Source organism: Leptosomus discolor, chromosome 13 (assembly GCF_034619465.1).
Source record: "Leptosomus discolor isolate bLepDis1 chromosome 13, bLepDis1.hap2, whole genome shotgun sequence".
Taxonomy (NCBI): domain Eukaryota; kingdom Metazoa; phylum Chordata; class Aves; order Leptosomiformes; family Leptosomidae; genus Leptosomus; species Leptosomus discolor.
The window spans coordinates 13,897,356-13,921,368 of NC_141403.1; the positions used below are offsets into that span (position 1 = coordinate 13,897,356).

The 24,013-nt window shown below is 41.0% G+C and overlaps 1 protein-coding gene across 5 annotated transcripts in view; it reads left to right on the top strand.

Annotated features, from left to right (window-relative positions):
* The first annotated feature begins 1,171 nt into the window (after positions 1-1,171).
* The window catches only part of PTPN2 (protein tyrosine phosphatase non-receptor type 2), a 30,733-nt gene continuing 7,891 nt past the window's right edge, over positions 1,172-24,013 (top strand). For 3 of the 5 annotated variants that reach the window (XM_086472504.1, XM_086472505.1, XM_086472507.1), the window contains exons 1-7: positions 1,193-1,288; positions 4,555-4,645; positions 11,588-11,688; positions 12,304-12,402; positions 13,594-13,731; positions 20,765-20,974; positions 21,324-21,482. In XM_086472504.1, coding sequence (XP_086328630.1) covers positions 1,220-1,288; positions 4,555-4,645; positions 11,588-11,688; positions 12,304-12,402; positions 13,594-13,731; positions 20,765-20,974; positions 21,324-21,482 — 867 coding nt within the window. In that variant the 5' untranslated portion in view covers positions 1,193-1,219. Of the gene's footprint in view, positions 1,289-4,554; positions 4,646-11,587; positions 11,689-12,303; positions 12,403-13,593; positions 13,732-20,764; positions 20,975-21,323; positions 21,483-24,013 lie in introns of all 5 variants that reach the window. The other 2 variants (XM_086472508.1, XM_086472506.1) reach the window with 2 other exon arrangements.

Consider the following 24,013-nt stretch of genomic DNA (forward strand, 5'->3'; position numbering starts at 1 on the left):
CCGTTGGTCATCGCGGGGCCTGCAGGCGCCGCGCTCAGCCCCTGCGCGCGTGCAGGAGCCCGGTGACGGGGCACTCTGCGGGGGCCCGGGGCTGAGTTGGCCCGGCGGGGCCCGGCCACCGCACCACAGCCGACGGGCGCCGCACCCGGCGGATAGCTGCGCGGGGGCGGGACTAACCAACCGCTGGCGGGCGGCAGCGCGGGGGCGGGACTAACCAATCGCTGGCGGGCCGCAGCGCGGGGGCGGGGCTCACCGCCAGGGGAGGTAGAGGGGGCGGGGCTCACCGGCGGCGGGCGGCAGCGCGGGGGAGACGAGGGGAACGGCTGGGGCACAGCGGGGGGCGGGAGAGGCCTGTAAAAGTGATCCCCGTGAAACCTCCCGGTTTGTGCGGGGCCATGTGGCGAGCCCGCGGCAGGGGAAGGAGTTCTGCCCGGCTGGGGCGTGAGCGGGGAGCTCGCGCTGTAACCTCGTCCCCTCCGCGGGACTCGTTACCGGCACGCGTTTCGCAGGCGTCGTGCGTTAATCAGCAGCCCGCGCTGGGGTACGGAGCGCGGCTGGCCTGCCCGAGGGGCCATGGGCACGCCGCCGTTAGGCGGAGCCGCCCCCGCAGCTTGAGCAGCGCAGCCCCCGCCGAGCGCCGCCGGGGCGTTGCGAAGCCGTTTCGCGGGGGGCTATCGCTGCGAGGCGGTGGCGGAGGGCTGCGGAGCCCCGCCTGGCCGCGTGCGGCCGGCCGTGCCGTGCCGTGCCGGCCTGACGCGATCGTCGTTCCGTACTTGTGCTTTTCAGAACCAGGCGGGGCGGCATGGGGCCGTCACGGCGCTGAACCGGGCCGGGCGCTCGCCAGCGGCGCGGCGCTGCGGGCTGCAAGCCCTCCTCCGCCCACCGAGGTCTGCCTGCGCCTCGTCCCGTCAGTGACACGGGCGCGACGAACCTGCTGTGCGATCGGTGGCCCGCCGGGCTACCTGAGGCGGCCACCGCCCCGCCCCGTGACGTCACCCCAGGTGCTGCCCTCCTCCCCGAGGGCGTGGTCTCGGCAGCCCTCGGTGGGCGGAGACAAGGGCCGCGCATGCGCCTGGCACCGGCGGCAGCGGGACCCGTTGAGAGCGTATGTGCGCGCGCGGCGGCAGCGGTGGCGGGGCGGAGCGGAACGGAACGTGCTTGCCGCTCCCCGGGGGTGGGCAGCGCGCGCGGGGTCCGGAGCCTGCCGGCCGCCGCTGCCATGTCCACCATCATCGAGCAGGAGTTCCAGGAGATCGATGCTACTAACGACTGGCAGGCGCGTTATCTGGTGAGCGGAGGGGATCGCCCCGGCTCTGTCCCGGCCGGAGGGCAGGAGGGAGGACAGGGAGAGGGCCGCGAGGCGGTAGCGCCCGTTGCCGGTATGTGCCGCCGCGACGGGGAGCGGAAGTCGCTGGGCCACGGCTCGTTTTCAGGTGCACGCAGCGAAACTGCAGGCAGGCGCTGCGCATGCTCCCGGGAGGCGGCCGCCGCTTCCACGGGAGCGGGGCGGGGCGTGTGCGCAGGCGCTGTGCGGCGGACAGCACCCGTGCGCTTGCGCGCCGCCCGGCGGTGGGGGTACTAGGGGCGTACTGCGCCTGCGCGGGGTCGACGGCGGCCGGGGGCCCTCAGCCGGGCGCTGGCGGCGGGGCGCGGGGAGCTGCACCGGGCGGCCCGGCCCGGCCCGAGCCGGGCGCGAGTGATTTCCCCGCGCTTTCCAGGCGGAGTGGAAAGTTCTGCGTCATAACACCGGTCCGGCCAAGGCTTGCCGCCGCCGCGGGGCTCGCGGCTCTGCCACTGAAACCGCTGCGCAGCGGTTCCGCCGGCACCCGCTGCCCCCGGCTGGGCGTCCGCGGGAGGCCTGAGGGTTGTCTCGCCGAAAATAGCGTTGCTTGCCCTCTTTCTCTAGAAACGACGAGATAACTAGCTTGCAGCAGTAGTCTTTGGGCCAGTTCGTAACACAGGCTTACCGTGAGAGCTTGTGGCGCCAGAGCGTAGCCTGAGCAGTGCGTGCACCGCAGCACTTTCACACGTCAGGAAAACGAACCTAAACCAAAAGTTCTTTTACCAACTTTACGTTGTGCTTTTTCTCTGTTAAATTTGTATTCGATCTACATGTGTTTCCAATACATTCCCTCTAGACAAGTATGGAGCTGAACTGTGGTTTAACAGGGAATAGCAGAAATAAACTGAGCTAAGTTAGTGAGAGAAAAGTGTAAGGGAAGAATGCTGCAACCAGGACTTTTATTGAGGTAGAAAAGCACACACCCATGACATCTGGTATATCCAGACTGAACAAGTCAGCTTTCCCAAGTCATTTTAATATTTAGTTGTAGAGAAAATTGTGTATTAAGCTCTGCTAAACTTTGTACATGGATTTCCTAATTTTACTGCGGCTATGCTGTAAAAAAATTTTTAATAAAGTTTTTTGTATTGGAAGTTTATGTTGGGATTTTTTCAGGGTACTTATTGCATTTATATTAAAACCAGAGAATACAGATCTGCTTAAAAACATAAAGATAAAATACCAAATGATGTTTTTAAATAGCACAAGCTTGTAGAAAATAATCTAGTTGCAAACTACTTGTTTTTACACTGAGTTTTTGTTTAGGAAGGTGTTTTCCTGTGGTAGTGATATATAAAAAACATACATACTTGCCTTGAGAAGTGTGTTTCTCTGAAGGAAAAAAGTTGGGCATTAGGGGTTTTTTTTAATTCTTGTTGCTGAGACCAGTTTTGTATATTTGCCCTTCAGTTCCATGAATTTGCCAAGACATGTAGTAATATTCTATGAAGCTTGGAATATTTATGCTGACTCCCAGAGCTCCTATCCTGTCTGAATTAATGGCTGAATAAATAATACTAATTTTCACTTTTTTTTTTTTTTTCAATGCAAGTTTTTCTTGTGTGCCTTGCATTACCTCTGACATCTGGTTTGTTTCTCCAGTTTGTGATGGCTGGATCATATATGGGAAAACTGATTTTTAGAACTAGTCATTAAACTTCCTTGGGTTTAATTCTTTTTAGCAAGGCCCCCCACCATCACTGTAGTAGTGTTTCTAGGTAGTTTAATGTTTCTTGACCAAATTTACAGGTCTGTTCCTGTGCACAGAAGATGCCAGTGCTTTTAAAAACAAAATGTGTTGCATCCTGTTGTGGAGTAATGCGAAATTTACATTTCATGGGAACTTGGATGTGAACGCCTGCCAGAGGCATTTGTTCAGGGTGCATGTGGTTGCTCCCAAAGCTTGTAAGCCATATAGACTAGAGGAGAAGACGAGTTCCGGTGTGCTGTGTAGAACAAAATTGATTGTCTAATAGATCAAGAGATTTTTATATAAAGATGTAGAGCATTGGTGCTTCACAGCGGCTGCTCCACATTGCAATTTAGGTTCTTCACAGGTTGGCACTGCATCTAAGTAATGTCACACACAAGGTGCTAAAAACCAGAGCTTCCTTACATCTGTTAGATGTCCACCAAAGTCCTTTTTGCTGTGTTCACTGGCTGGGAATTTATAGACTATTTAGGAAGTTTGAGAAGACAAGATAGTGGAAACATGGAGAAGACCAAAGAATACTTAGTTGTAAAGAAAAGTTTAAATGTTCTTTGGGACATAATGATCACATGTAGCAACATGATCTGAAAACAGAAGGAGAATTCAAACCGCTGTTGACTGTATCACACAACATGTCTGCTGAGACGGCATCGGTACAGAGACAGCGAGGGGTAGTTCAGTTGATTGGAGGCTGATTACCAATGGCACTTTGGGTGTGTTTTCAGTTGTCTGTGTAAGGTAAATCTGTATGTCTTAGTGAAGTTGCAGGAAAGATAGAGGCAAAAAATTAATAAAACTGAACATTTGGAGTATGTGAACAGTGTGCTCCTTAAAATAGTGTGCAAATTGGGTATGTTTGAATATCTTCAAATGCAGATTATTGAAAGGGCTGTGTTAATGCCCAGGGAGAAGCACGCTGTGATTTTACGTTGATATTTGTGAGTCTAGAATTGTTCCTGCGTATTGGGTCATGTTTAACTACAGCTATATGGGTTGAACCATCAAACCACCGAGAATAATCCTGTGGCTGTTAACAGCAGCCATAAAATCATTAACTAGTTCAGTTACCTTTGTGGGCATTTATGCTGCCAGTTGGTGCAAAGGAGCTAGCAGTACACTGCTGTTAGTTCGAGCTGTCTGGGCCTCCTCTTACTGTGGACAATAATGTGCGAGCCTGAGGTACACAGTAAGCACAGTAAATATCTGGGTTTTTTTCCCCCTTTGTTCCTGCTACATCATTTCTTACCAAATTGCACTCATGTTAGTTTGGTGGTGTTAGCCAAGTGTGGGAACATCTAGACGGCAACAGCTTGGCCAGAAATGTGACACAGGTTTTTGGAGTGAAAATAACACTAGGTGTAGTAAAGGTTGGTTTAAAAATGTTAATTATTAAGAGCCTTGATTAATTAGTAAGCTTGAAAGTCCTACAACAGGATGTGTAGAACACTAATGTTAATCAGCTTACTGGCTGTAAGTAAATTGCATTTTTTGTCTTTTAAAGGAAATTCGACATAAATCCAGTGACTACCCTCATAGAGTTGCAAAATACCCAGAAAACAGAAATCGAAACAGATACAGAGATGTTAGTCCGTGTAAGTATCTTCTGTGTAATTATTGCTGTAAACTTTCTAGACTTTTTACTTACCCAGTTTACTTTTAAACACTAATAAATCATGGTCATTGTAGGTTTTGTATTTTGTTTGTTTCTGTAGGCATGTATCCTGTGATAAATGTGGTTTTTGTAACTCACAAACGTGTGTAAGGGGAGAACAGTCTGCCGGTTAAACTCATTGTATTGAATGGTGAATGAGGGATGATTGCAGATCATAGTTATTCCTATATAGGTAAATGTTTGTGAGCTGCAAAGTAGTATTTTAAAGATACTTTTCTCATAAGGAAGTTGTTTGTTTGATATTGATTTATCTGTTATTAAAAAAATCATCGTCTGCTGAGCACAGAAATTAAGTTAATAAGCCTTGACTAATGCAATTTCCTTTTGGGCTAAGTGATTCTGCACATTTATAAGATTGTATGGGTAACTGCCACTCAATTTCTACTGTTGCTTTAAAAAATACTTGAGATTATGTTATTTTTGTCTGTTCTGAAGAATGTATGCATGAAGTTGTTCCTTAGTTTTCTCAATGCAAGTGGGTACAGTATGGTGTCCTTTGTATTTTACTAACTGCCATAAAATGGTCTTTGTGACACAATGATCTTACATCTCAGGTGAAGACAGCTTTTTTTTACCAGCTTCTTTGATACTGAGGTGTTGTGGATTTTTTTCCAAGAGTATTTACTTTAGAGACTGTAATCCAGGATCGTTGTAAGAAGACCAGTAAGCAAAAGATTACTTATATGTAGTTATAGTTGGAGAAAGCTGTCATAAATCACTTTCAGAAGGACTAGGAAAAAAAATACAGTGCAGCCTTAGTTTTTCTACAAAATATTGAAGTTGGAGCAGGTTAAATGTTTGTGTGTTATTTAGTACAAAGTTTCCCAGAGCACCAAAGGCTGTTCTTGTAACTGGATCTAGAGTTTTTGAAGAGTTGCTGGTGTATTGGGGCTTTTTGTGTGAGAGCCTAATCAGAATACCTATTATAAGATTTGGAGAAGTGCTGAACTCCTCATTTCCAGTTGAAAGCTGTGGTAAGGGCATGTGCATAGCACTTCTCAAAATCACACGGCAAGGATCTTGGGTTGAGTCACGCTGGTCAGAATGAGTGCTGCATGCTGCTCGTTGTACGGCTGCCGGAATGTGGACTTGCACAGAGTATTCCCACCAACTGGATCCACTCTGGCTTAATGCTGAATCTCAGTCCTGTGCTCTGAACTTAGGAGTTGAGTGCACGGCCTCTCTGCTGTGTCTGCATAGCATTCCCCAGTATGGCTTGTTCGAGAAATGTACAGTGCTGAAGAAGGTACCTCAAGTTAGTCAAGGCTTGCTGACTCCTGCTGTATGCTCAGCAAAGGGAGACTTTTGTCCACTGTGCAGAGGTACTGAGATGTCCCAGGTTTGCTGTCCTTTTGCAGCACAGCGTTCAAAGGTTGGACTCAGTGATCTTGAAGGTCTCTTCCAACCAAAACTGTTCTATGATTCTATGATTAGCATCTTACCAGTGATAAAGTAGATCACGTTTTATTCACATTCTGTTTCATACCTAAATTGGGATGGTGGTTGTAAGAAAAGAAGGCAGGAAATTGGATTTGAACCCATGAGACCCAGGTTCTATTCCTGGGTCCAGTATCCTATACAACTGAATTCATGCATTTGCCATTTCTTCTATCTGTAGATTTAATTTCTTAGACAGTACAGTTGTGTTAGACAGTTGTGTTAGACAGTTGTGTTAGACAGTTGTGTTAGACAGTTGTGTTAGACAGTTGTGTTAGACAGTTGTGTTAGACAGTTGTGTTATTTGAGTAGCCTCTAATAATACCTGCAATAGTATCTTAGAGGTGTGGGTTGTATTCATCTCCTGTAGTTTTTTGGAGCTCAATTTTCCTTAATCATGGCATGGTTTTTACAGTAGTGAAGAGCACCCAACCACTCTGCCTGGTTCATGTCATAGCCTGCTTCTGAAATGCTCGAAATTCCTGGAGATATTAATTATGTGATTGTATTAATCCCTGGACCCTGTGCAAGAGCAGAGAGACAGTTAGGTAAAATCTAGTCTTGAAGTAGTAGTCGGGCTTAGGAAAGGGTTAGCATTGTTACATGCTAGTTGACATGAAATATAACATGATGACTGAACTAATATGGTGAACTTTGAGGCGTGTCTCAGTTTTTAGCATTTATGAAAGAAGGAAGGTTTGAATTGGGCCACCAAGATCGAGTGCAGAACTGGGCAGCAGGAGCAAGGCTGTCTGAGGGGAATGGGGCAAAACACAGGTTGAACTAATTCGTGTTGAATTTTACATCTGGGAGTTTTCAAATATGACTCATAATTGTTTCTGTAAAGATGGTGAGAATTGGGAGGAGAAAGATGCCTGGAAGGGAATATATGCTAAATAACATTCCAAGAGAGCAGTACTTGAATTTCAAAGCAGCGGGGTAAAAGCTGTGCAGTTTGGTCACTGTGGTGAACACATCTAATTGTGGTGCGTGTGTGCAAGGAACTGGCATCACAGACAAGCCAGACAACTCAGCCTTACACAATCTTGACATCTCGCTCCTTCACTTCGCAAATTTTACTGCTCTTTAACTGTGTTTAAATGAAAACTGTGTGATAATACTAATATTCTCTGGTAGTCAAAGACCTGAAGAACTAGCAGTTAAACTTTTAAGGTCTAGCTACTTAAACATATTGTAAGACATAAGACAGAATTTGATGAAAATGTATTTCTCCACAGCAGTGAGAAAATGGTTTATTAATCTAGATAGCAGCCAAGCCAGTCCAAAATCTGAGGTGGTATGTCTGCAAAAGGAAATGCAAAGATTGTTCTGTTTCATGGAAAAGTTGTCAATTACAAGTGCAGGAAAAAATGCTTTGGGTTGGTTTGCCCCATTTCAACTGTAATAGGTAGGACAGGTACACTGAAACCAATTTGTGTCCGTTATGTACTTTTGGAGGTAAAAGGTGATTTCTGTTAGCTGGGAAAGGCTAATCACCTTTCCCTGTAACAGTTGAGTTTCACATTGTCTACAGTTTCATAAATATTTTTGTTAGTGTCCAGTTTTGTGGGCTAAAGAGCTATGGCGTGTGTAAGTTTGGTTGGGTAAAAGCCCTCAAGAGTTACTGCCTAGCCAAAAAAAACAGCAGTCTAGCAGTTTGGTATTAGTCTAGAATAGAGAGAGGAATATTTTGGCTATGTAGTAGTATTGAAACAGGAAGTTAATCTGAAATAGGTTTGGTTTGACAGCCAGTCATTTCCTGACAGATGAAACCATTTCTCAGAAAACATTGTTATGAGAGGAAAATAACTTGTCAGGTTATTATTCTTTATTGATAACTTCATGATTGATATGATGGCATTCGCTGCGTACAACCAGTGACAGGGTGGGGAAGAGTCACTTTGCCTTTCTTTTGCCTTAGGCTACCTCTGAAACTTGAGACTGTAAGCCTGTTGACAGAGTATTGTAATTTGAATAATTTAGCAGTTTAGATAGACTAGATTTAGATTAGTGAAATGAAGGGATTTGCTGGTAGGCAGGAAAGGGTCAGTCTAGGTCATTGGGATGGCTTATGGCTACATGTTTTATTTATGACTTTCTTTAATCCATTAAGTAGCATGTCACCCTCCTTTGTTGTTAATAGCTCTGTATTTGGGAAGCCAGAGACATCTCTTGGATAAAAGATAATTTTTCAGTTATACAGTAGCTTCACTTCTAGAAACACAGTTATTTACAAATGAAAACCTTTCTTTAGCCAGCCGCAAGAACTGTACGATGTAAAACGCTAAACATTTCATATCTCAGTTTTAACTGGATATATCATTTTTTTTTTAGCAGGGAGTGGGCAAATTGATGTGTAATGTGAAGTCTTCTCCTTATTTGAGACACGGGGAGTGTCGTCAGTGCTATCAGTGGGACAGGGTTTCACTTGGAGTGGGTAATAAGAGTTTGCTTATCTCAGACAGGGTTGTTCTGGGAGTAGTTTTCTTAGAGCAGGAGCCAGAATGAGAAGCATTTTTAAGGGTTCCACTTCCTTTTCAGGCTGCATAGTTTGATGAAATAGGTGAATTGGCACTTTAGAAAATAAGTACTATATTTCAGCTGTTGTGGGCATGGCAACATTTAAGATAAATCTTTAAGATAAGATTTAAGATAGGTTTATCATTCATATAAATCTGAAGTACTTCGTAACTGGAAATGATTTACATGTGGGAAATATGTTACAGCTAACTTGCTGTCAAAAGTTGGCTTGCTTCATTTAATTCAGAAGAGCAAGCCAGGGCTTGAATGAGGTTTCTAGGTCATTGTGTCCTTTAGGAACCTTTTCACTTGAAAGAAGGGAAATTGGTATATTCTAGTGGCTTTCTTCGCCCCATGGAGTGTAGTGCCAGTGTATTTGTAGGATTGCCTCTGTTTTGGTTAGGTAGGAGGAGGGAGACTGTCTGTGCGTAGAATTAGATGTTAAAGGGGCTTTTAAAAAACCTTTCAGAATTTTATTTGTCATGTTTACAAAGCAGAATTTATAAGAAGGAAGATACAAGGCTGAAAATATATGTAAGGATTACAGTAGGAAACCTCATTAGGGCCTCGGCAGTTATCTGCTACTGGCAGCAATACAGCAGCTGCTGCTGGGTGATTAAACTGTTAACAGCGCTTGCTTACGTCATCTTTCCGAGAACACTACTACCGGTATGTGTGATTTACTATAACAAGATCTTAAGTTTTTCCTGTTGGCGAATGACATGTAATATTTACAAAGGTCTTGGTTTCTCTCCAGTAGAAACATTTCAGATAAAGTGATACATGAAAGGAAAAAGTAACACTTTCTTATCCAGACAAAATAACACAAGGAGATATATTTTATTTTAAAATTCACATGTGTGTTAATTTTACTGTCTTGGCTTTGATAATATTTTTTTGTTCATACAGATGTGTCATAAATTAAGACTCCTGAAAGTCAAGATGGTGTTGCCTTACAGCTGGAATGCTAATGAAAACAGACTAAACCAGTAACTTTCTCATACTTTTATATTAAAATAGGTTTTCAGCATATTTCTGTTCTTTGCACGTTTGTATTGGACTGCATATAAAAGCTGGCAGCTAAGGGATTTAGGATAACAACCCCAAATCTCAGTCCTTCAAAAAAAAAAATCCAAACCAAAAAACCCAAGTAATTTACTGTTGACTTCTTTCCTTGAATCCAGCAAGGTCCTCTTTGGCAGTTGCCAGTGGCAGATAGATGAGAGAGACTGTAAAAGCAGGTCAAGACCTAGTAAATGTATTTTTCCCAGGTTTCCAAGCGCATGGAAGGTATTTATAAAGTCATATGAGTGGTCCACAGAACAAGAGTCTAATTCAGTAACTATTTTTTGGTTCCCGTGAGCTTTTTGCCTATCTAGGGTCATATTTAGGGATTTCTTAGATAAGCCTTGTGCTGTATAAACTGGCTGTGATACAGGGACTTAATCTGAGTTCAGTTATCATAGCTGCACTGAATGTGACACTTGGTAGTTGCTCATGTCAAAACTCATGGATTTTGTGCATTTCCCAAGCTGTTTTTCAAAAGGAAGTTAGCCTTTTGGTGCCAGGATGGGAGAGGGAAAAGTGGGCTGGCATTCAACAGCAGCCGTGCCATCAGTCTGCACCCCGAATGAGTTTTGTGGGGTGGACCAGGTGAATGTTGGCTAAAAACTGGCATTGCACTGTAATTCTCTCTCAGCTCTGTGAGTTTCTTTGTGGAATCTCTTCCAGCTCTTCCTGAAATGTGTTGAAGTCTCTTAAATTCATTTTAGTTTGCTATTTTTTATTTACTCTTCCCATAAACAGTCCATCTAGGCAGCTGAGCTTCAGGGGGGTTGCAGTCAGTTGGATCTTATTTCCTGGCATGCCGTTGTGTACAAATTTTAAACTAAAAATGCTGTTTATTTAATACAAATCTAATAATGGCTGAAGGATTACTTACTGTGAACAAGTCTGATTACCTAAATGTCTCCTAGAGGGTGATAAATGAGATACTAAAAGGTTCTAGGAGCAGCCACGGTGACTTTTTGTTATGCAGTGTTTTAGTATGACAGTCTGATAATCTTTCTTGTATTAATGTCAGAATTTTAAGTGGTGTCCTTGGCTTGCCTCTGCCATAAATAAGGAAATCTATATAATTGTGAGACACTGAAATATATGTTGTATAGTTCCTGTGTAATCGTGGGAGACTGAAACTGTGTAATTAGATTAGGCTTCATTTAATTGGAAGATTTGTTAAATAGGTACATCTTTGCATGTGCCCCTTCTACAGTGTTTTTAATTTGTATAGTATTAAACAATAAATTACAGGGAAGATTAAATTGATCAAAGATTGAGTTGAATTATTTCTAGATGCATTTTTTTTGTGGGTTGTTTTTTTTGTTTGTTTGTTTGTTTTGTTTTGGTTTTTTTTTACTGTGTGAGCTTAACTTAGTGACTCTATCTTAACCTATGAAGCTTCAGTTCACCAAGAATCTTTGAATTCTGAGCTTAAAGGAAATCATGCAGTGGAGTGATCTGGTGTGATAGGACAGCTCTGCCTGGTGTGGGTTATGATGCTGGTGTATTAAGGAAATGCAAGTGTTGAGGGGTGGCTGCAAACATCTTTTGGCATGTGTGGGAGGGTTGGTTTTGGTTGTTTTTTAAAGAAAACTGGGTATTGCAGTTTTCTGAGCAGCTTCTATTAATAGCTGCCTGAAATTACTCTGGTGGACTGCTGAGAGGAGAATGAGGCAGGCAGTTATCAAAGTTACATGAGAAATTAGTTTCACATGTATTTGTATTTTGATGTTTGGTTAGTGTTGCGGAATTTATTTCTAATTTCTTGTCAAACCTAAACTTGCCTGTTAGAGAGTATTCATCAAGCTGTGTGCATCGTTAATTCTTAATTTTCTTTGAATTTTAGATGATCATAGTCGTGTAAAACTGCAGAACACTGAGAATGACTATATCAATGCCAGCCTAGTGGTCATAGAAGAAGCCCAGAGATACTATATTTTAACACAGGTAAGTAGTACTAATTACTAGGTTATTATGGGGTTGGATTTGTGCAGTTGTAGTTTGTATTTGGATGGTTCGTTGTCTCTGTGAATTATCTGATACTAACTGCTTGTTTGATCTGGTTGTGAACACACTGTTTTATATTTTAAGAAAAAGCCAAAGGGAATATTTAAGTATGAATTATTTACTGCATATAAAGCTTTTAAAGTATTTCATGCTCTTTTCTTCAGTTCTTTTGGAAACAGGTTGCAACAATGCTTTTACCCCCTATTTCATCTTGTACCTTCTGAGCATGCCTGCAGTAGCTTTTCTTCTAACAGCACAAGAGTATTAATGCACAAACAGGAACATCCCTTCCTTGATTTCTTACTGTTTTGTTGCTTGTTTTGTTTTGTTTTTAAAAAAAAACAAAACAAAACTCACCACCACCCCCAGCTGTTAAGTACTGGAATGGTCTGTGCAGTGTGGTTACTTTGTTGCCTGTCATTTCTGTCATTCTATTAATTTGTTTAAACTTTTCAGAGGAAGACTTTTTCCTATTCCACACAGTGAACTATTAACTGTGTTCAAACACTACTTTGCCTATACGTTCTCACAGCCATTTTTTTCTTTACTACACAGGGTCCACTACCTAATACATGTTGCCATTTTTGGCTAATGGTATGGCAGCAACAAACCAAAGCAGTTGTCATGCTGAACAGAACTGTTGAAAAAGAATCAGTAAGTAATGTTAGGCCTAAAGCTGTCAAGTAAGCCACATAATTTTAATACAGTTGAACAATGTTTTATTGTTATGTTAGAAGAGCTAACAGACTTTCTCACTGGTGTACAACATAACGTGTATTTAATGTAACATTGAAGTGATGGAGCTAAGACATAAAATTCAGTTTGATGAGAGCAGCATGTAATAAATATACATCCAGAAAGGTGAAAGTAACATCCTGAGAAAGGAGGATGTACAGATAGAAATAAGATGGAGTGGAAGCAGTGTAAGGTGCTCTAGAACAAAATGGAAGGTGGGAAAACAAGTTTGAATTAAAGTATCTTTAGGTTGTTTCTTCTAAATCTGACAGAGTAGTATATTTGTTATATGGTGATCTTAACTGCTTGTAACAAAGACGACAAGCTGTGGCCCAGCAACTGTCAAAACTGATCTAGTTATTTTTGATTCTTTACAGCTGGTGGTATACATGCAGCACAGACAAATTTTCTGTTATGATGTAGTTTTTCTGCTAATGTGCCTAAAACCACTGTGGATTTTAGTTACGAATGCATGTCGTTTGAGGTTTATGGGTTTTTCTCAGAGTAGATTTGTTAGTGGAAAACATTTGACTAGTCCATTAAAATGTCACTGATTTTTCTTAGGCAAAAATTTTCCTACAGAAAGTCTTGAGTGCAGGGCAAGAGGAATGAAGGACAAGGGACAGTTTTGCATTATTTTGTTAGTCCATTCTTTTGTTTCACTAGAATCTTCCAGTATTCGGCAAGCCTTGGGAAAACTGGATGTGTTACATCAGTTATGTAAATGTGCAGATGTGCCCGTCAGAAATGGAGGAGGGAAATGTTGCTGAAATAGCTGAGTAAAGATCTCCGCTCACTGTGGGGAACTAGAGGGGGGAGAGGGTGGTTAAGGTGTATCTCAAAACATGCTAGCCCTGCAAGGAAAGAAAGCATAAACAGGTAAAGCTGGAATGCATAATAGTCACTGAACCATTTGTAGTAATGTGGCTGTAAACATGAACTTTGAGAATTCCTCAGACTGGGAGCAGGTACTTGAGTGTACTGTATTGAATAATGGGGTCTCAGGATCTGCTCATGCAAAGCCCAAGATACTAGGATGCTTAACCAGATTTTTCTTTTTTTTTCCCTTCTTTTTTTTTTTTTTTTAAAAAAAAACAACCCGAACATTAGGTGAAGTGTGCACAATACTGGCCAACAAAAGAAGAGGAAGTTATGACATTCAGTGAAACAGGTTTCCGTGTGAGGCTAGTATCTGAAGACGTCAAATCCTATTACACAGTACATCTACTGCAATTAGAAAATATCAACGTAAGCTTTTCTCAGTCTGCATAGCTCATGTTCCTGGGCTTAAGTATATACTGAAAACCGTTAAGCATATTGTCACTACAGGTTTGGTTGAGCTTTCACACTGAAAATTTTAATGCACTTTGCATCTGATATTGTTGAAGATTTGTATGTGATGTGTAAGTGAGGTAGACCTGAATTAATCTATACATTAAAAGAAGTAACAGCTTCATCATTTTTATACTTACATTTGCCGTTTGGCAGTACCTTAATGTGCTGAACTGTAAGTGTTGGTAGTGGTGAATCTAAGAGGAGCTCTAAGAAATACCCTGAAAGGAGGAAACTAGGACTTGAAAATTCTGATTTCTTTTGAATATCAGAAATCAGACGTGTTAATTACTGTTTTTTTAAAGTGGAACTTTCATTTTCCATATAATGCAGACCAGCTATCTAAGTTTATGGGGGGAGGGGTGATTACCACCTGTAGATAGGTAACTTTATCTCCTCTTGCTTACCTCCCCTTTTGCTCCACAGGACCAACCAACCTTTTATCTTAAAAATTAAGCACTTTGACAATTTAATCAAGTTAAGCTCAAAAAAGTTCTTCCTGGCCTGAGCTTGGGTTGGAATTTGCTGCTTCTGTTTCAGAGCTGAAGACAGGATTGAAGAGCTTGTCTGTTTGTTCCAGCTATGTCTTGTAAGATATTCTCTCTCCCTATAAAAAACCTTGCCTTATATTAATTGAAAGTGCTAGTGTGGCAAGTTGTATTCAAGGTTGTCTTGTCAGTGGATTTGGGAAAGGAAAGCTTGAAGGTGTTCTTTTGCATGTTGTTTTATACAACTAAACATTGATACATTTGGTCAAAATTACTTTAATTCATAGTAACTATTAAGGGTACCTTGAGAGAATGTTTGTTAATTCAAAACCTCCCTCACGAGATCAACATGATGAAACTTGGCGTGTTGTTCCTTGGTCTTTTCAATGTCAGAAGAGCTTTATGAAATTTTGTCCTACTGACCTGAAGAATTTCTGATCAGTTGTTTGTTTATTGACAGCAAAGGCAAAGAAAAGAGGAGTAGTGCTTGCAAGCTAGTGTCTGAGAAAGAATAACCCTCCTTTTTGGAAAGCTGAGCCACGTTTTCCTAACTACTGAAAAGGCTTCCTTGTGGAATTGCCTGGCCAATTGACGTTGGCCCCTAGTCTTAAACTTCCTGTTCTAAAAGGATGCAATTTTCATAATATGTGTATGTTTGGACTTAGCTGGACAATGCAGAAATCCCTTGAGGACCAGCACAATGTATACTATAGTAGACTTTTGAGTTGGAGCTGTTGAATGCTTAAATTTCTGTGTTTGCTTTGGGCTGGTAATGCAGGCCCATCTGTGCTGTGTGCTTTCTTGTCTGTCATGCAAATCAGTTTCACAAATATTTAGCAAACTTGTTGTATTGAATTTTTATTTTAGTGCCCTAGCACTCCTGTAAGGCTCCATGAATATTAAGTCCAAAGAGTACTTTTATATAAAACAGCTACAAGAAGCAGAACATACTTGGTTACTCAAACAGAAAAACTACATAATTTCTAGAATAACATTGCGAATGTTAAGTGCAGCCTTCTGTAAGAATTTGGTAATTATACCGTAAAGCTTGTGGGAACTGAGTATTCACAGTAACTTGAAATGTGAGCTTAACTATGTTTATACAAGTTATTCTGGAGGGGCTTTGGTGGAGGCAGAGTAGTAAAGACATTTCACCACTTGACGCCTGGAATATAAGATGAGTCACGAACAAAATATACTCTGAATTCCAAGAATACTTACGAAATTTTGGTATTTCCTTGAAAACAGAACTAGAATTGTCTTTATAATACAACCATTCTGAACTCAAGTAAACTTGAGTTACTGCAACAAATCTAATACATAAGCAAAATACATAGGTATGAAGAGTAAAGTACTTGTTTAATGTTGTTACCCATGAAACAACCTGTGAATATTTGGTTGTTTTCATTGCTGGTGGCTTTGTTTTGTCAAAAAGCAGTTAGAAATGCAGGTGGGGTTGTGGGGGACAATGTTTGTTTGTTAGGATTGGATCAAGGCATTTGGCGTTTGATTTGTTTATATCTCTTCCAGGCAAAGGTTTGTTTTGGCTGTTGTGGGTAGTGTAGTCCAATAAAGCTTTGGAGAGGAGATGGTGTTTATTAGTATCCTTCCAAAACTTTTTCAAAATATTTCTAATGTGCATTGTCTTGCTGATGATTATTGCGGAATTTCCTTATTTTTTGCTTGGCCCAGTCTGCATTTTAGAATATAGAAATTTGAATCTGCCTTTCCTCTGTGATTCATTGTGTCTCCTCCATTGTTTTGTTGGTGTCAATTGTCAGCTCTTCTGACAGTTGACCTCTGCTTTCTGAATTGCTCAGATTCAGAACTCTACTTGAGGAAAGACTGAATGCAAAGGCTTTCGCAAACCCTTGCCTCTGTTGGAAAATATGGGTAGAAGGAAAAACTGTGCTCATGTTAAAAATTTGTAATCATTTATGTGAGAAGCTATTGCATGTCTGTGATTTGAAGCAAAGTCTCCCAGTGTACTGGACAGGTGATAGGAGTTTGAGAACCTTTTGATAAATCTGTGAAATAACCTTATTGGATGGGTTTGCTGAGTTTTGTGACAGTATTAAGGGAGAATTGTTAGATACTCACAGCTAAATTCTGGAAGACTCCACCTTGTGTTGAATATGTATTTTTATATCATTTTTTATTGCTGCTTTTAGCTTTCCTTGTCACAAGTATTAGTACTGGTCTTTAGAGAAAGAAAACTTTTGTTTTCAGCAATTTCTGATGTGGCAGCCCAGATCGTATCTTTCTCCAGACTATGTGACACATAGTGAATGCTTATAAGCAAAACCTGGCACTGTTGGTACTGGGGAATTCCAGGAGGCTATGGGAGGGCAAATGAGCATCCATACTTGAGGGACACCGGGGATTGACTGGGTGAGGAAATGGAGCAGTGGAAAGGAATTGAAATTGCTGGAGGAACTTTGATGAATGCACCTCGGACTGGATTCCTAGAAATAAGAGTAAAGCAGCCGAAGGAGAGGTTTGCAAAGAAAATATTTGCTGGAGGAGAAGGGACTAGAAGGAATGAATGAGATTTGATGTGACACTGATGGTATGATACTTTAGAGTAAGGCCCATTAATAAACCCCAAGTGGTATCTTGAGTCCTCTGCAAATAGCAAATATTTGGAAAAACCCATTAGCAAAATGGATTCTCAACCTAGTACCAAGCCTCTGTGTGGCCATTGCTGTCAGATTAAGGTGACGCAAGACTGCTTAGTGGCCCTCGCTGGCTGATCCTGTGGATGAACCAGGAAGAGTCAGTGTAGGTCAAGAAGATAAAATTTGCTTCGCTGCAAGTTTACAATGTCCAAAATTGTAAATGTGCTGAGGAGATCTTTTGTTTGTGGAGGCAAGCAGTCTAATGGCAGGTGATGTTCTGGGATCTAGTGGCATCTTTGTATGCCGATGGGTGTATGTATGTAATTCCTGTAGTGTATTGAAGGGGTGTCTGAAACGCAGCATGCACTTGATTTTAAACTTGTGGGATGTCCTTGTATCACTTTGTCAAACTGCACCAGGGATTAATTTTGGTCTTCAAGACTGAGGTGTTAAGGAAGGTATTGGTGTCTAACAGAGAAGGAGAACCCAGACTCACTTGAACGTCAAGGTGTGTGCAGATTCAATGAGCATAGCTATTACCATGTTGACTTACAGGATATGCACTAGGTTTTTTTTAAAAAAAAACCAAAACCAAACCAAACCCACAACACAACAAACCCAGATTGTTTCTGAGGGTTATTTGTCCCCGTTATCCTGTTGTTATTTTTATGTATATTTTGAAAACCATTTTGCCAAGCATTAGAATGAACAAATAGAAGAGGTTTTGTAAAATTTGATTTAAGATTTTGAATTTCAGTGCTTAAAATACTGCCCTTACAGCATGCCTTCTTGTTTTTATATGATCAAATTACTTGTTAATGTACTTAAGGCATGATCATTAAATATAGGACCATTATGAGGTTGTAGGTGTATTTTACACCTTCATATGTTAGAGCATTTCAATAGCCCTTAAACTATGAAGTCAAGGCTTTTATAAGGAGTGTGTGAAATTTGACAGGCCAGCATTTTCCTGTCTTCACCAGTTTTACCTGACACTGAGGGCATCAACTTTTTTCAGCATCTTGGTAGTATTTTATTCATGTTCATGCTCTCAGGTGACTGAACAACCTAAAATTGTTCTAAGATATCTGTACCTCTTTGTTTTGAGTGGTTGGATAGTCACTAAAAAGTTTGATCATGAAAGTTAATCTGATGGCATTATATTATTTTTTTGCTCAAGTCCTTGTGTGGATGTCTGCTAGTAACCTGGGAGCATGGCTTATGGTTTGATCTTCCTTTGATTATGCTGTTAGTGTTGCCAGCAGTCACAGGAGAGCTGTGCAGTGTGGCAGTAACTTTCCGAGTTCAGTTTTAGCTGTGTTGGTTACTTACTGAAGACTTATCTCAGTAAATTGTGAACCTTTCACTAGAATGGTTTGATGCAGTATCTTGAAAAGTTGTTTGCTTAAATATCCTTGATTATTCAAGGATTTTTAAAGGTGGGTTTTTTTAGCTAGTCTTAGGGAATAAATACTGGAAAAATATGTGGTGGTTACCATAGAATAAGCTTGTTTTCAGATATCATGCAGGAATGTGTTCCCTGTCTATAACATCTGTAGCATTTTATATTATTGCCTGAGTCTTGAAGTCCAGCCTTTTTCCTTTAAAAGAATATCTAGTTTCCTGATAACACTTTAAATAAAATTAGTTGTTCTTTAAAATTGAATTTCTGTCCATCAGCAGTTGTGAATCTTTAGCCAGCCAAGCCTTTTCTCATTACAGTCCTGCATCACTTCACGGAAGTGATAGCTGTGGTGCATGGCTCAGTGACAGGGAGAGTTCTTTAAGAAAGGGTGGTACAGATACTCACACAAAGACAGTATTTCAGCTGCACAGCTTGACTGCCAAGCACCACTTGAAAGAGCTATTCTGTTTAAGAGAGAAAATGTGGGAGGTTTGAAATAGTCAAATGGGATTTGGCTGTACAATTAGAAACTGCAAGTTCAAAGATGAACAGCCAGTTCCGGTGTGCTGAAATGAGACTCGTGAAGGGAGATGAAGAAACTAGGTGTTCTTAAAGTGAGCTGAATTGATGGAAAGTTGTGGGATGGGTAAAACCTTTGTACAATATGGGGAGGAAGAAAAAAGTGATTCTGTGGGTTAGAGCTGGATGAGATATACGATGGCACTGTTTAATCTCTCCTTTAGAAATACCTATTTTCAGATTAGTGTATGAGCAGGGTGACACTTGGCCATGTGCTAAAGCACTACTGGTTTTTTTAGGAGGGGAATGCTAGTGCTTGTTACAGTGTGGGATCTGAAAAAAATAAAAACCAGCATAGGTCACCTTTGTTTTCTACAGATAAGGGCATTTTTGCCCTCTCAACGTTCTGTAATTTCCAGGTTTCTTATAAATAAATGTATCTCCTTTGTGATTTTTAAACAAATGGGTCATTTTGGTGGATTAGTGAATTAACTCAGTAGTTGAAAAACTAGGTACGGAAGACCAGTAAGATCTCAGTTGAAAATGCAAACTCTTTTTTTTAATGCTTTTTTTTCAGACAAATAAGAAAGGGAAATCCCGGTGTATTTATACAATTTAGGCCTTGTAGATAATTTTTTTTTTTCCCTCTTTGAAGTCTTACTGTGTACTCATTTTCCTCAAAATCTGTTGTCCTTGTTGAGCTGTTAGCCAAAAGACAAAATTAATTGAAGATAAACTGTGCATTTGAGAGTGGCTTGAGTCATGTTGACATCCACTGTATTCTATGGAAGTAATCGGCAATCTTGCAGTATCAGGTGTTGGAAGGCAAAAGACAAAATGGGAGAGTATTTATGTTACTGTGGTAACCATGAACTGGATTGTTTTAATTTCACAAGGGAGTTTTGTAAGTTGTCCCTATTAAGTTGAAACAGACTAAGCAGATAAAGAACAGTAGAATTTATTTGAATTTCATCACTATATTTTAGTGTTGTTGAAAAAGGAAAAAGTGCTTTTCTGGAATACATTTGATATTTTAAATCTTCCCATGTTCCCACTTTGTGGAGGTTTATGTAGATTTCAATCTATGTTGAAAATAAGATGAAATGGAGGGAGAATGAAAATAACCGAACCTTTCTGAAATTCCTGAGCTAAATCAGTGATCAAGTTGTCTCAAAATCACTGTGGCAAAGAGTAGCATTTAACAGCAGCTCTGAAGTGAGTTCCGTAAAGATATGATCCAAATTTGTCATCAAAGCTTTTCAGATACGTGCATACTCTCTTGCTGTCATTTCAATGCGTGTGGTTAATTGGTCATGTTAGGAGAGGAGCTGCATGGTTCTGAAACAACTGCATGGTTTTGGAGTCCTTCTTACTTACAAAGAACAAATCTGTCCATCAGAATTCCCGCTAGACATCCTACTGTATGGGTTCGTAGAGGCCTTTTCCGTAAAGCTTCCTGCTCCTCTCAGTACTGTGGTTAGTGTAACAGAGATGCAAATACCTCTTGATACTAAAACTTGCTCTGAGCAAGAGTGGAGAGTGTTTGCAATGCTGATGGGTATATTTTCAGTCCTGTTAATGCTATCAGTCTAATAATTGCTGTCAGCCATTAAGCTGCATTAATGGTAGAAAAAGAAGATTATTTGGGAGCAAGTAGTAAAGCAAATATTGGATGTTCGAGGAGAAGAAAGAAATGGGTATGGTAATAATTGCAAAGGGGGAAACTACCAACTCGGATCAAAAGCTTCTTCAGGTTGCACTGTTGGTTGTCATCCAACTTGAAGCAAGTTACTGGATTGTTTGATGCGTGGAGGGTTTGAAATAGAAAATAGCTGTTGATTTAGGTCAGGGAAATGTGTGCTAACTAAACAAAAGTAGAATACTTTCTAGTTGTGTTGTTTATTTGTTTTCACTTCTAGAGTGGTGAGTCCAGGATGATCTTTCATTTTCATTATACTACATGGCCAGACTTCGGAGTTCCTGAATCCCCAGCTTCATTCCTGAACTTCCTGTTCAAAGTCAGAGAGTCTGGGTCACTGAGTGCTGAACACGGACCTGCAGTTGTTCACTGCAGCGCAGGGATAGGGCGTTCCGGCACGTTTTCATTAGTAGACACTTGTCTTGTTCTGGTAAGCATTGGGTCATTTTCTCTGACACCCCGCCTCCCCTCCCATGATGGGCCTTTTTGGTCAGAAGGCTTTAAAAGCGTTTTAGTTAATGACATGCCAGTTCTGATTTATTTGGTTAGTACATGGTCATTGATTTGTTAATAATAATTTCATTAGATGGTTAACTTTTTTCCTGTAAAAACAATTTAGAAATAATTTGAGATGTTAAATTTGTGTATAACTAGTGGAAACATAATATGAAGAAATTAATTTTTAGATTGAATTTTATGACTAATTTTTGCTTGTAATTATTTTTTATACGTTGTCTCTATCAGTAGCAATGATGCTTTCTACATAACTTTCTTTACAGATGGAGAAAAAAGACCCATTTTCTGTAGATATTAAGAAGGTATTACTGGATATGAGAAAATATCGAATGGGACTTATTCAGACTCCTGATCAACTAAGATTTTCATATATGGCTGTAATAGAAGGGGCAAAATTTATAATGGGGGATTCAACTATACAGGTAAATGTTTAGCTCCATGTATTTAAACATGAACAGTAGGCTGCTAACAGTAGTTAAGAATGAGCTCCAAACTGTTTTAAAACATGTATCTTTGGGGGATTTAAATAATTTGCCTTTTTCAACAGATGCCTAGAAGGTATTGGAGGGTATCTGATCAGCGCCTTCTATCAGCTAAACTTTTAATCCCATGTATTTGTGCCCTCTTAGATAAAATATAAAAACCCCTTGTCTGTACAAATGTGTTTTTTTTTTTTTAAAAAAAAAAAAGTTTAAATCAATATCTTCAATACCAAAAAGCAAAAGTAATGCCCAGTATCGCTTTGAAAAAATAGCAAGGGTCTTTTTAGTATTTTTTGATCTTCGTTAGATATATTCCTAACAATAAAATTGCTGCTACAGATCACGTTTATTAGTAAAGTTGCTTCCCCCCTGCCATCCTTTAAAGTCTGTGTTACAGTCAGTAGAATCTAGCCAAATAGAAGGAGTGTTGGGGCAAACAGATTACCAAATCTCACTGTGGCGTTACCAGCGTGGCTTGCGGATATAAGAGTAGCTACGGCTCTTTTAAATGGCTGGGGCTGGGAGGCAGGGAGGACTGGGAGGAGCGGCTGGGAAACAAGCTAGGGCTTTTTTGGTCTGTTGATTTCTTAAAGTCATGAATGAAACAGATCAGCTAGAAGACATTTCCTCTTTTGTGTGGTTCTGGTAGTTGTCAGATTCTTCTCTTTGACAAGTGTTTCTTGACTTGCTATGTAGATAAATAACTTCGCACAACTACAAATCAACACCTAGGTGGTGTGCTGCTAGCCCGCCAGCTGTGCCCTATGACCAGAAGACTGCATGATTCATCCAAACACTGATGGCAATTTAGCTTCTCTATTTGCTGGAAGCTGTTCCTGGTGGTAGGAGGGTATTCTCTCTAATCATTTTTCTGCTTTGTTTTTTGAACAGCCGTGCTCCAAACTGTGAGCAGCTCTGGTTCCCACACTTAGCTATCTAGATCATGGGATTTCTTGTTTCTGGATACAAGGGGGCATTGTCAACTCAGAATACTGCTTGTCAGGTTCAAGTGTGTTATTTCTTCATACAAAGAAAATGCCTAAGAAGCCACACTTCTCATTTGTTCTTTTTTTTTTTTTTTTTTTTTTTCTTGTTACAATGGTTCAGATGATCTTTCTGCAGTCCAGGCAGTTGTCCTGGTGCTTTCCTCTTTAGGCCCTAGGGTCATGTGCAGAAAATCGATTGGCAGTACTTAATAGGAGTATTTCTGCTTTCAAAGTCAGATAGATAATTTTTCCTCCCTGTAGGGAATAGTTACAGTGTCCAGAGCTTAAGAGGTGTTTACTTCTCTCTGCTAGTGATGGGGAGGGCATGAAGTCCTTGAACGCCTCTTTAATATAAATAACATTACTCAAATACTCATCTCTGACATCTCCATGGATTTTGGAAGTCAGTAAACTGTGTGGACGAACACAATGTGTATTTGAACCTTTACTTGCTCACAGCTAGTGGCTGCAACTGCAGCACTCGTGTTGTGTCCTAGGAGGAGGAGGAGGAGTATCTTCCCCTCATTGAGCACCGATGGGATTTCCACCCATGAAAGGACAGATCATACACTTGTCTAGGTTGCCCTGAAGCCCTGCAGAGGCATGTGGTCCATGTGCCACCGAGCAGTGCTGCAGCTGAAACAATTACCGGCTTCCTAGTTGCACTACAGAACTGCACTATATAAAGTGGGTGAGGTGGAACAAGATGGAAGGTTTCATTTCTATAAAACTCCTTTGTAGTAAAGATCAGTTAATATTGCTTCAGCAACAAATCTCTGGAAAACAAATTTGCTTCTTTGAAAGGACAAAGATGGCTGAATTCCTTAGATCCATAGATGTATTTTGCAGACAGAACAAGAACATTATCATTTTGTACTGAAACCTGTGAATCTGAAAACTGTATCTGACACTCACCTGATTCTGTCAGCTGAACATCTTAATGTGCCTTTCTGTTGTCTCCATCTGTTCCAGGAGGCAATACAGGCCCTAAGTCTTAGCTCCCCTACGCAGGCATTTTGGTTATAATTTTGAGGACGGCTGTGGTTCTTAAATCAAACTTCATCACCCCTTTGTTTCTTCCAGACATCATTTCACAAGACACAGTGTAGTACTTTAATTCCTGAGGTACATTTTTGTTGTTGTTTTGTGTAAAGTTGTGGGTACTATCATAAAATGGCAAAAGTAATTTAACAACACAATCTTCTTTGTCTGCTCCAAGTTGCACGTTATCTTACCAGTCCTGCCATTCATGTAGTCTTGTCATAGATAAGTTGACTTACAACTACCAGCCATTTGAGCTAGTGTTATTAGTGTTATTATTGAAATGGAATTCTTGGTAGGAAATTCCTTCTGTTTGACATGATCAGTACAATTGTCTCTAATTTCAGTTCTTCCTGTGCAGCTTATCATCCGACATGGAGTCAGTATTTATTTTAGCCAGCAAGTCTCTATGGACATAACCAGGTCTTCCAAAAGGCCTTTTTC